At 44.5% G+C, this 11,826-nt stretch overlaps 1 protein-coding gene across 1 annotated transcript in view; it reads right to left on the bottom strand.

Annotated features, from left to right (window-relative positions):
• Window positions 1-11,826, bottom strand: part of LOC109288173 (thiamine transporter 2-like) — a 34,381-nt gene that overhangs the window by 18,873 nt on the left and 3,682 nt on the right. Inside the window, exons 2-3 of the mRNA XM_019503610.1 lie at window positions 7,673-8,504; window positions 628-820 (exon numbers count right to left, since the gene is read on the bottom strand). Of these exons, the coding sequence (XP_019359155.1) occupies window positions 628-820; window positions 7,673-8,504 (1,025 nt within the window). The remainder of the gene's footprint in view (window positions 1-627; window positions 821-7,672; window positions 8,505-11,826) is intronic.

The following is an 11,826-nucleotide window of genomic DNA, read 5'->3' as shown; positions in this document are numbered from 1 at the left end:
CCTTCCGACCCTAAATCTATGAAACTATGAAACTATGGTTAGAGAGAATTTTTTTTATCTTTCTAAAAAGTGTTTAATAGTCATGACAGTCCATTAAACTGCTAGTTAGGCTCTTCATTCACCAATTTTAAACCGTTATCAAAGCTGTGTATTTTATTGCATTTTTTCACCTAAGGGCAAAACCACTTTGAAATCCCTGCCCCTACCTTTCCCTTCTCCCAGAAGAATCCTTTAATAAAGAATGGACTCGTTTAAACTTCAAACCCCTAGTAGACTTAGATACAATGTCATGACATTAATCTCTAGAAGTAAATTCTGCAACACTTCAGAATGGTCAGACAAGCTTGTGTGTGCACACTTATGTCAAGCATGGAGCCATCATGTACATGGCGCTTGTTGGAGAAAAATAACTCAGGATTCTGGTAGGAACTGGAGAGTAAGTGGAGAGAATAATTTACTCCACCGCACCAGTTTGACTTGTTGAAAAAAAAAGAGTAGCAGTTCTTTTGTTTAAGACACTTCAAGTGGAATTTAAGTGATTTTCAATTAAATTTTAAAATACAGTAATTTAAATTTCAAGCAAGTAAGTGATTTAATTAAACCCAGTGCTGTAATGGTTTTACTTACGTTGCTATTGTTATGAGGAACATATAACACGCCTTGAAAACCAAGTAGCCAGCATAGCATGCCCAAATGTTGGCAGTATGATGCATGAGAAACAGGGCACCTGCATTCACTGCAGAGAAGATCCCCAAGGCCAGTTCTCCTGAAAGATCCCAGTTTATTCTCATATATCCAACTGCCATGGATGTTGCTGAGCCTAAAGCAGAGTGAAAGTATAGAGCATGACAAGCAATGGTGTTCACATTGCTTTCAAATTAAGCTATACAATGTATAAATGCAAGCAATAGTTTTAAATTTATTAGTAATACCTTTTATGTATTTCTGTGATTTATGCTTATGCTAAGACTTCAATCAAGTTGTCACAAATTCTATGTTAATAAAGTTAGCTTGGGTTGTCTAAACAGCTTCCTAGGCATTTAAATAAAACAAACTGAAAAAAGGGCAAATTTGCCTTGTAGCTAACTGGTAACCTTAATCAACTGATTCCATCCTTTAAGCAACAGTAATATTCTGTATATTTTTAAGCTAATATTAAAATACTAGCTTATAACTATTCCATGTGTGACTAGCAAATTCAGGTTGCACAAAATTGGTTAATTTGCTAGATGTAACTGCCAATTGCTCACGTCTACTTAAAATAACTCAAACTAGCTGACCTAAATCATGGATTGTATCAAAATTTGGGGGGAGGTGAGCACGCTAGCAGGGAGGGAGAGATTGCAGAGGGATCTGGATAGGTTACAGGGGTGGGCTAACAGGAACAGGATGCGTTTTAATACGGACAAGTGCAGGGTGCTGCACTTGGGCAGTAGGAACCAGCAGCACACTTACACAATGGGGAACTCCCTACTTGAGAGCACGGAGGCAGAAAGAGATCTTGGAGTCATTATTGACTCCAAGATGAACATGGGCCGACAATGCGAGGTCATGGTTGGCAGGGCTAACCGGACCTTGTCGTGCATCCACAGGTGCATCTCGAGTAGAGCCAAGGAGGTGATCCTCCCCCTCTACGCGACGCTGGTCAGGCCACAGCTGGAGTATTGTGTCCAGTTCTGTGCGCCCCATTTCAAGAGGGATGTGGACAATATGGAGAGGGTCCAGAGGAGGGCCACCCGCATGATCCGGGGACAACAGGGCAGACCCTACAGTGAGAGACTGCGGGACCTGAACCTATTCAGCCTCCACAAGAGAAGGCTGAGGGGGGACCTGGTGACCGTCTATAAACTCACTAGGGGGGACCAGAAGGGTTTGGGGGAGACGCTGTTTCCCCTAGCGCCCGCTGGCATAACAAGGAGTAATGGGCACAAGTTGATGGAGAGGAGGTATAGATTGGACATCCGCAAAAACTACTTCACAGTTAGGGCGGCTAGGAGCTGGAACCAACTTCCAAGGGAAGTGGTGCTGGCCCCTACCCTGGGGGTCTTTAAGAAGAGGCTGGATGCCTACCTGGCTGGACTCATTTGAGTCCCGTTTCTCTTTTTGGGGTTTTTTTGTTGTTCTCCCGCCCTGGCGGGGGGTCGGGCTAGAAGATCTACTAGGTCCCTTCCGACCCTTAATCTATGAATCTATGAATCTATGAATATTTATTCCTAATTTAAAGAGGACTTCCCTTCACATATTGATGCTTAAGACTAGGCTGCAGATGGCCTTTTCTCTTTTTGTTACTGCTATTCCTAACCCATAAAAAATGGAGATATACTATATCCTGAGTGTGCACCTTGGGTTATTAAACACCTCTCTAGGGTTGCAGGCAGGAACAACATTTAGAATGCATTTGAGACTCTTCTTTCAGCTCGTCCTGTCTTTTTCATCCTTATATTCATCACCTGACACTTGAGATTGGGGAATGACTAGCTAGGCTGCAGTACAAAAAAGAATCACAGACTTATACAAGATTTAGGGTTGGAAGGGACCTCAGGAGGTCATTTAGTCCAACCCCCTGCCCGGACCAGGACCATTCCCAACTAGATCATCCCAGACAAGGCTTTGTCTACCCAGATCTTAAAACCCTCTAAGGATGGAGATTCCACCACCTCTCTGGGTAACCTGTTCCGGTGCTTTTCTACCCTCCTAGTGAGAGTTGTTTTTTCCTAATATATAACATAAACTTTGCCTGCTGCAGCTACGAGGCTATTGCTCTTTGTTCTGCCATCTGCCACCAGTGAAAACAGCCTAGCTCCATCCTTTTTGGAATCACCCTTCAGGTAGTTGAAGGCTGCAATTAAATCCCTCCTCTGTCTTCTCTTCTCCAGACTAAATAAGCCTGGTTTCCTCAACCTCTTTCCATAAGTCATGTGCCCCAGCACCCTAACCATTTTCATTGCCCTCCACTGGACCCCACACGTGGCCTCACCAGTGCAGAATGGAGTGGAATAATTACTTCCCTGGATCTGCTGGCAGTGTTCCTACTAATGCAGCCCAGTATGCTGTTAGCCTTCTTTGCAACAAGGGCACACTGCTGACTCACAGTCAGCTTATTGTCCACTGTAACCTCGAGGTCCTTCTCTGCAGAGCTGATGCTTAGCCAGTCAGTCTCCATCTTGTGGTTGTACATGGGATTGTTCTGTCCTAAGTGCAGGATTTTGCACCTGTCCTTATTGTATCTCACGAGATTTCTTTTGGTTCAATCCTCCAATTTGTTGAGGCCTCTCTGAATCCCAGCCTTACCACCATCACATCTACTACTCCCCACACTTGGTGTCATCCATGTACTTGCTGAGGGCACACTCAGTGCCATCTTCCAGGTCATTGATGAAGGAATTGAATAAAATAAACGCTAGGACCAACCCCTAGGGGACTTCACTTGATACTGGCTGCCGACTAGACAGAGAGCCATTGATTACGACCCTCTGAGCCTGACGATCCAGCCAGTTTTCTATCCACCTTGCAGCCCATTCAACCAACCCATACTTCCTTAGCTTGCTTGCGAGAATGTTGTGGGAGACTGTATCAAAAGCCTTGCTTATATTAAGATATGTCACATGCACTGCGCTCTCTGCATCCACAGAGCCAGTCATCTCATCATAGAAGGTAATCAGGTCAGTCAGGCATGACTTGTCCTTAGTGAATCCGTGCTGACTGTTCCTAATCACCTTCTTCTCCTCCAAGTGCTTAGAAATGGGTTCCGTGAGGGACTGAGGTGAGGCTGACCAATCTGTAGTTCCCCAAATCCTTCTCCTTCCATTTTGTAAAGATGGGCACTGTATTTGCCCTTTTCCAATCATCCAGGACCTCTCCCAATTGCCACAAATTTTTCAAAGAAAGACCTGCGGGTTTTAGTAGAACAAGGGACCAAACTTTCTGGCAGTTGTGCCACAAATTAGGTCTGTACCCTCCCTAAGTACCACTCTGATCCCTTTCTCCTGCCCAATCTGCTGTTCTGCTTTTTACTTCCTGATCTGCCATCTGCCATGCAGAGGGGTTGTCCATACATAGCACTTGTAGCATGTGTGGCACAGGTTGGCCACTCCTGCAGTAGACCATAAGCTGACTATGAGCCAACAGTGTGCTTGTCTAAAAAAAAAAAAAAAAAAGCCCAACAGTATGCAAAGGTATGTCAATAGGAGTGTCACTGGCAAATCGATGGAAGTGATTCTTTCACTTTATTCAGCATGAGGTCTTACCTGAAGTCCAGTTTTGGGCCCCACACTGCAAGAAAAATGGGGACAGTTTAGAAAGAGTCCAGTTCAGAGTAACAAAAATGATTAGAGCTCTCAGGGAGGGTGTGTGTGGGGAGGTATGACTTATGAGGACAGGCTAAAAGAGCTGAAGTTATTTAGTTTGGAAAAGATAACACAGAGGGGGGATTTGTTAACAGCCTTTAAGTACATGAAGGGTCATTAGAGAGGCTGGAAAGCAGCTTTTTCTCTGTAGCTGTAGGGGATAGGACTAAGCAGTGGATTTGAGCTACAGCAGAGGAAACTTTAGGTTGGAGATTAGGAGGAACTTTTTGACTATGAGGGTGGTCAGTCATTGGAACAGACTACTTAGAGATGTGGTGGTATTTACATCCCTGGCTATTTTCAAGAGCAGTTTAAATGGACATTTTGCTGGAATGGTTTAGTTGGGGATGATCCTACCTTGAGCAGGGGCCTGGACTAGGCTTACTGAGGTCCCTTCCAGACTTACTATCCTATGATCCTAAAGAGTCCACTTAAATATGAATTGAGGACAGCTATAGCTCAGATGCAGTCGTTCAGTGCTTTCTGTGATACTCTAGTCCTAACTCCAGCCAGATGGCAGGAAAACTGTCCCACCTGTGGTCACACAAACTTTGAAACCACTAGAGATGTTTCTGGAATTAAACTCAGAAAGAAAAAGGAGCATATTCTTGCCTTTTCTTTATGTCAAAAGAAAATGTTGTTTCAAGGAAAATTGGATATAACCCAATTATTTAATACTTCCAGTGAACAGTGTTCTTATAGACTGTCACCAATGAACCGTTGGTGTTTTGTGTGTGAGAGCATTTTGTGATTATGTTGTGTAAGTGGTATAACAGAAAGCCAAGGATCCATGAAAGTCCCTAGGAATTCTACTTTTGCTATTGATTTTTATGTGAAGTGGTTTTGTATAGTAGCCTAGAATCTGGGAACCAAAGGCTTAAAAGGGACTTAGAAACCTACGGTCAAAGTTGTAGAAATGTGAGCAGTAGTGAAGAGCACATCTTTCTGTAACTTTTATGTTTGAGGACTAGAGAGGACACCACCTGTGGTAGGAGCAGAAGTTAAACATAAACCTGTTAAAGTGATCAGAAACTTATTTAAACCTGCAACAGAACAGAAGTTCAGTGCACTTAAACTGCTTTCAAAATGTCTGAAACTGGTTTAAGATAAATCTAGTTAGATGTAGTGTCCGACTTAACTGACTTAGGTCAAATTGGTTTATGGAACTTCTGTACCTTTCCTTTCCTGGTTCAAGTTAACTCACAGTCCCCCAGCATCCCAGGATGCTTTGCAGCCCTAGGCTTTATCTGCTCAAGTGGAGCAGGGTCTGCCCCACACTGCTGCTCCCCAACTGGAACACTATTACTGTTCCAGCTGGCAGAGAAGGGGTTGGGGGGTAAAACCCCAGCACTTGACCCCAGCCTGGGTCTACCTGGTGGGAGGAGAGGAGGGGGAAGCCTGCAGAAGCTTCCCCCACCCAAGCTGGGAGTGGGGATGTGGCCAGAGGAAGCTCCTGACCCCAGACTGGCTGGGCCAGCTGAGTAGGGCAGGTGGGGAACCCTCCTAACCCCGGCCTGGAATCAGACCCCAGCCAAGGTCTGTTTGATGGAGGCTTCCCCTCCTTCCTTCAGCCAAGCTGAGAATGGGGGCCATGGCTAGGCGAATCACTCCAGGCAGGAGCAGGGAGTAAAGCCCCTGCTTTGGGCTCCCCCCACCTACACAGGGCAGCAACTGGCTGGGGGGTCTAATGGTGAGGTGCATTTTCTTCTCCCCATCCTAAATTCTAATATTAATTCTAGTAGCAAGTGGGGAGGAATCTCTTTTTTGCACCAGGGCTAGGGCTGGTGGGATCCTGCCAGGGACAGGGACCTGCCTCTGAAACTGGGGGACCCAGACAGCCCAGGCTAGAGGGACTGTTCCCCCATGGAGGGGTAGGGGGACTGCAAGGGTTTGTGGGTCTTGTGTTGGACAGCCAGTCAAGGATAAGCCCTGCTTGGCTGCATTCAGGTGACTTTGGAAGTGGCTTGAAGGCTGGGAGGTGCGCTCAAGTGCCCCTGGCTACAAATATGGGTCACTGCAGGGATCTGGCTGCCTTTTCAGTTTCACAAGGGAAAGTTTGTTTGCTTGCTTATTGGTTAAACTACACGGTTTAGAGAAACCTGCAAAGATTGAATCAATTCAGCCTGGGGCTTTTTGATTGCCTGTACTTAGCCCTGGAAAGGAAATCAAAGTGTTTTGAATGTTTTGTTCTCTAAGCTTTTTCTGGTGCATTGATTTAAATTAGAATTGTCTGCCTGTATTTGAGCTGCTGAACAAGATTGCAAATGCTTAGCTTTAAAAAAAATCCTTGCCAGTTTTGGTCCAGGCACTTGAATCAATTATGCAATGTATGTTCAGCTCCATGCTGTCTGGGAAAGTGTATACATGTGTGTCTAAGACAAAAGAAAAGACGTAAGAACAAGACCTGAAAGATGCAAGGTGGTGTCTGAATGTTCATTCGTCATGTGACTACAGTAGCTAAGCCCCTTAGCCATAATATACATGAAAACTTTTTGTATCTCTAACTCTCCTTAATCCTACTGATTTAGTGTGGTGGGACTTTTTGGCATGGTACAAATTTACAATGAATGACCACTAATCAACTATTAGCAAAACTTCAAGAAAGTTGTTTGAAAAAATCATGTTAAACTAGGGGTGTCAAACAAATGGTCCTTGGAGCCTTGTTATTTGGTCCCTGGTGCAGTCCCAGGTTTGAATTGATCTGGACCAGCTCTGCAGTCAGGACTTGGAATGAGCGCAGCATGTGGTCTATGTACTGGCTGTTCCAGCACATGGTGCCTATCCCAGGGTCTCCAGGATGTGTTTCACACAGTCTGAAGCACAGTCCTGGACCAGCTGCTGGGGCATTTACCTGAGACACTTCACATGTAGCACAGCACTCACTCCAGCCGGTCCAGGAGCTGTACTAAATGCAGTGCCTGCCCTGGCTACTCTGGGACTCCATCAACATGCAGGGTGGATGCTGGAGCAGCTGAAGAAGGCCCTTTTGGTGCTGAACCTGTAATGAAGGGGTGGGAATCTAGGGTCTGTTGCACTGTTGGCCCAGTCCAGCCCATGGACTAGCCCTGGATCACACATCTGGCCTGTGGGGCCATATGAGTTTGATTAACTATCCACAAAAACAAATGTGCTCTCCATGCTGTGGATGGGTACAATAATCATGCTATCTTTGATGCTACTGGTACTATTGCCTTAACAACCTTGGAGAATTCTTTTGAAATAGCCTTATAGGTAGCAATAGAAAATTAATTCGTGTAAGATGCAGGTGATATATTTTATAATCTGTTTTAGAAAGGTGAATCTATACAACTGTATTGTTTACTTACTCAGGAAAGTTGCTATTGCTTCCACAGCCCCATTGTATACTGCAGAGTTCTGGGAAGGTGCCCTGTGGTCCCATAACACCTGGACATAATTCAGGACCTGATAGAAGCCTGCAGTGGCTAACGCCCACCAGAGAGACCAGTAAAGAAGCCTCTTTGTGCCGTAGCACTCCTTCATGTCCTTGAACAATTGTACCAGCACTCTCAGCACGTGATTCTGTTGCTTAGCAGTGTTAGGGTGGCACTCAGGTGAGGTGCTGGGGTTTGCAGCTGACATGACAGAGTCTTTGTCATCTTGGTGACCAGGGTGCTTGTTAGTGCTGGATGCGTTTGGTGTTATCTCTTTGCCTGCTCTTTCTGAGACAGTATCTGAGAGCCCTTTTCTATGAAAGAACATGCTTTTTGGGGGCATTGGTAACAGAGGTGAGGTAAAAAATGCCAGGGAGACAGAAACCAAGCTTATAGTGCTTAGATAAAAATAGGATAAGCCTGCCAAGGACACCAACAGTTGTCCCAGCACTGCCCCAACTGTGGATGCAACTAGCGTGATGCTTCTGCAGTAGCTTGTTGCTTTCTGATAGTGGTCAGCACTAACAGTGCTATAAATGTAGGCATAATAAGCTATTTCTGTGGCTGTGAACATGCCGTAGAAAACTTCCATCAGCTGCATGGCTACCACTCCTTGTGCAAAAAGTAGCATCAGCCAAGTAATGAGAGAGCCAGCTCCTTGGAGAATAATGATGGGCTTATAGCGCATGTAGTCTGTGATCAGGAAAACTGGAACCAGCAGCACTAGGTAGGAGTATGTCCAAACTGGAAAAACATGATTTGTCACCTAGAAGAGGAAGGAAGGGATCCTGTGACTTTTTTTGGTAATGAAACTAGATAAATGTAGATTGTGCTCCCTGAGTTAGTGGGAGTGCTCCAGATATAAAATTACAAATAGTTTGCAACACAAAACTTGAAATGCATTACCTGCTATGTAAGAAAATGTGTAACACCTACAACTTAATAACCTGTAAATTTAGAATTTTCTTACACTGAATGAAAAAAAAGGAAAAGAAATAACATTTCTAGAAGACAGTCCTAATAAAATTACCAGACTAGGACAATGGCAATTCGTGCGGTAAATTTGATGCTGGAAGAATCCTGTACAGTTCACCTTCAAGATGCATGCACAAGAGTAACTGCAAGTCCTGGTAAGACCACAGCTTTAGTACACTGATTTTTGACAGCACTTTAATATGTAAGCATCGACTGTACTCTTCAGATTAGTTACAAGAACATTAGTTTTAAACTAGTGCCCGTAAAAGTTACTCTCAGGATCTCTTATTTTCTGGAAACTCAGGCCAAAGTTTATCCAACCAAATAATAATTATTTTTGTTATGTAGTTTAGAATTAAGGTATGCCCTAACACATACCATGCTAAATGTAAGATGTGTGTGCAACTTTTTAACATCCAAAAGTTAGCCCTGTGAAAAAATAGGGAGACGATGCAGCCCATTTTCAAAAACCTAAACTGAATGGAAATGCTGCCATACTTCACTTTCACACATGTTGAACTGTCAGGATTGACCAATCTATTTAACTATTTTTCCCCTTATTCAGAACTAGTCTCAGAGTAAGATTACACATTACAGTTAGACCATGTTAAGATCTCTTAAAACTTGAATACTTGCATATTAAGGCTTATTAACAAATACTAAGTACCATCTAGGTGTCTTGAATCCTTTTGGGCAAGGATTATCTTTGAGCTGTGCTACCTAGCTTGAGTTGCATTAACTTCTGGCTATTCACCTGGGAGAAAAAACATCAATTTGTAGTCCTCCAGTATCCCAGGCAGTACAGCTCCCAGGTGGGCTAGCTATGATCCAGGACTCTACAGCCCTTGACTATCAGCTGGGCTCAGCTGGGCAGCAAGTGAGCAGGGAGGGAGGAATGGGGAGAGTGGGAGGCTGCTGACCCCTCTGCTCCATTAATTGCTCCCCAACTCCTGGACCCTCTCTGCTGCCTGGATCCCTGCTCTGATACTCTGATTACCTCCTCTACCTCCTGATCATCCCATGTCCTCCAAATGGTAGCCCTGTTTGCTCCTGCAGCTCTGAACTATTTTCCTGTAACCCTAATCAGCCAGAGAGCATAGCAGTGGAGGTGGTAGGGGGGAGGAAGGGTTCCCCCACCCTGCCTGCTCCTAAGCTTCCTTGAAGCCCATGCTGCTGGGTGGGGGCAGGGGCAGGGCAGTGATCAAAGCATTGCTGGTTAGGGGGCCTTCCTTCCATCCTCCTCGCCTATACTGCAGCCAGAGAGCTGGCAAACGGGACAGGAATGAAGCAGACTTGCAGCCCCTAGTCACACCCCTGCTTGCCAGTCCTCTAGCAGTGGGTCTGAGCAGAGCATGTTAGAGAGGGTATTAACCCTTAGCGTGCCACTAATGTCGGTTTCAGTTTTGTGCTGGACTGCTGATTTGCTGTTGGCTTCTTTGTACCTCAGTTAGTCCAGCTTTCAGAAAGCTGTTAAGTATTCACTGCTTCACCAAAGCTAAATGTTCTTGTACTCTTTGGACACCATTAAAAATGGTGCAAAAGAATAGTGAACATTTTTTGAAAATTCATTTTAAATGTTTGACTAATATATAAAGTTGCTGACTGCCCTCTAACATCAGTAGTCTCTTAGGACTCTTACAGATTTTCTGTTCAAGGGTTTGGAACCTGAACAAGAAGAGAATGAGGTCTAGAACAGGCGTCCATAAGAGCTTATGGAGTTCTTTTGCCTTCAGTATGTTTGGTTTTGATTTAAATTGCTGAGATCAGAATCAAGGCTTCATAATCAAAGTATTTATGTCTATGTTTAAGAGAACAGTTCCTTTCATCTGGGAAGAGAAGAGGTAACTTGATATGTAAGTACAGAGCTATGGGTGCCTGATTCTGTTTTCATATACACTGTTGTAAATCCAGACTTTCTGTTCTCATCAGGTTCAATTTTATATTCAGGACTATCAGTTTCATATTTAAACATTTTTTTCCTCCTAATTTCTAATCATTTAGCATAGTGATTGTTGCACTTTCCATCAACAATGTTTTAACTTTTTTTTTTCTTTCAGAAATAGAATATGGTCAGTGAAGGGACACAGCTATGGTAAGACTGCAGTTTATGGTATACGTCCTTTGACATCATTGAGGAAAAGATCAACCACCAAAACACCTGCCAGATTGGACACCTCACAGTGGAGGAAATTCAAACCTTGACCACTATATTGACTGCTTCACAGAAAGAATGAACAATGAAATACTCAACAATACATGCCTCTATAACAACCTCTCCCTCTTAGAGAGATGGGCCATAGACTCTCTAAGATCTAATGACCCAAATAGTAATAAAGCCAGCAGATAAAGGAGGAGCTATAGTAGTTATCCTTAACTGTGATGACTACATAAAAGAAGCCAACAAACAACTCTCTGACACCAAATACTACAAAAAACCAGAGGAAGAACCTACACTAGGCCTGTGTGAGTTGGCAGCGATCTGATCCAGCTTCAGATCCGGCCGCTTCAGATGGTCGCGATCTGATCTGGAGCTCCAGACCAGGTTTCTGCCTCGATTCGGCTGAAGCGGCTCCGAAGCTTTGGAGCCACCCTGGAGACCTGGCCATAGGGTATAATGGGGGAATCAATGAAAGATCTATAACTGTTGTTTTTTGTCTGATTTAGATGAAACTTTCAGGGATGGTAGCCTCTTCTGAGAATATAAAATCTACCAAGTTTCAAGAAGATTGATTCCGGGGTTTGGGGGGAACTGTACCCCAAATTCTTGAAAGCCAAACTCATGTCACGGCTGTGTGTTACACTACAGGGGGTCAGAACTGCAGGGGTGGTAGCTCTTACTGAGGCCATGAAGCCTGCCAAGTTTCAAGAAGATTAGCGCAGGGGTTTGGTGGGAACTGCACCTCAAGCTGTAGACAAGCAAAACTCGTGCCATGGGTGACACTGCGTGTGTTCAGGCGCAGTGGGGTGACAGCTGCAGGGATGGTGGCCCCTGCTATGATGCCTACTGGCTATCGAGATCGGTGCAGGGGGGTCCTGGGGCCCTGCTGCCCTACCTGCTGACAGGCAAAACTCCTGCCAAGACTGTGTCTGTCTTGGGGCAGTTGATTGTATTG

This window comes from Gavialis gangeticus, unplaced genomic scaffold (assembly GCF_001723915.1).
Source record: "Gavialis gangeticus isolate Ggan-Ray unplaced genomic scaffold, GavGan_comp1, whole genome shotgun sequence".
Taxonomy (NCBI): Eukaryota; Metazoa; Chordata; order Crocodylia; family Gavialidae; genus Gavialis; species Gavialis gangeticus.
The sequence above is the reverse complement of the archived record's forward strand: the minus strand, read 5'-3'. Positions and strand labels throughout refer to the sequence as shown.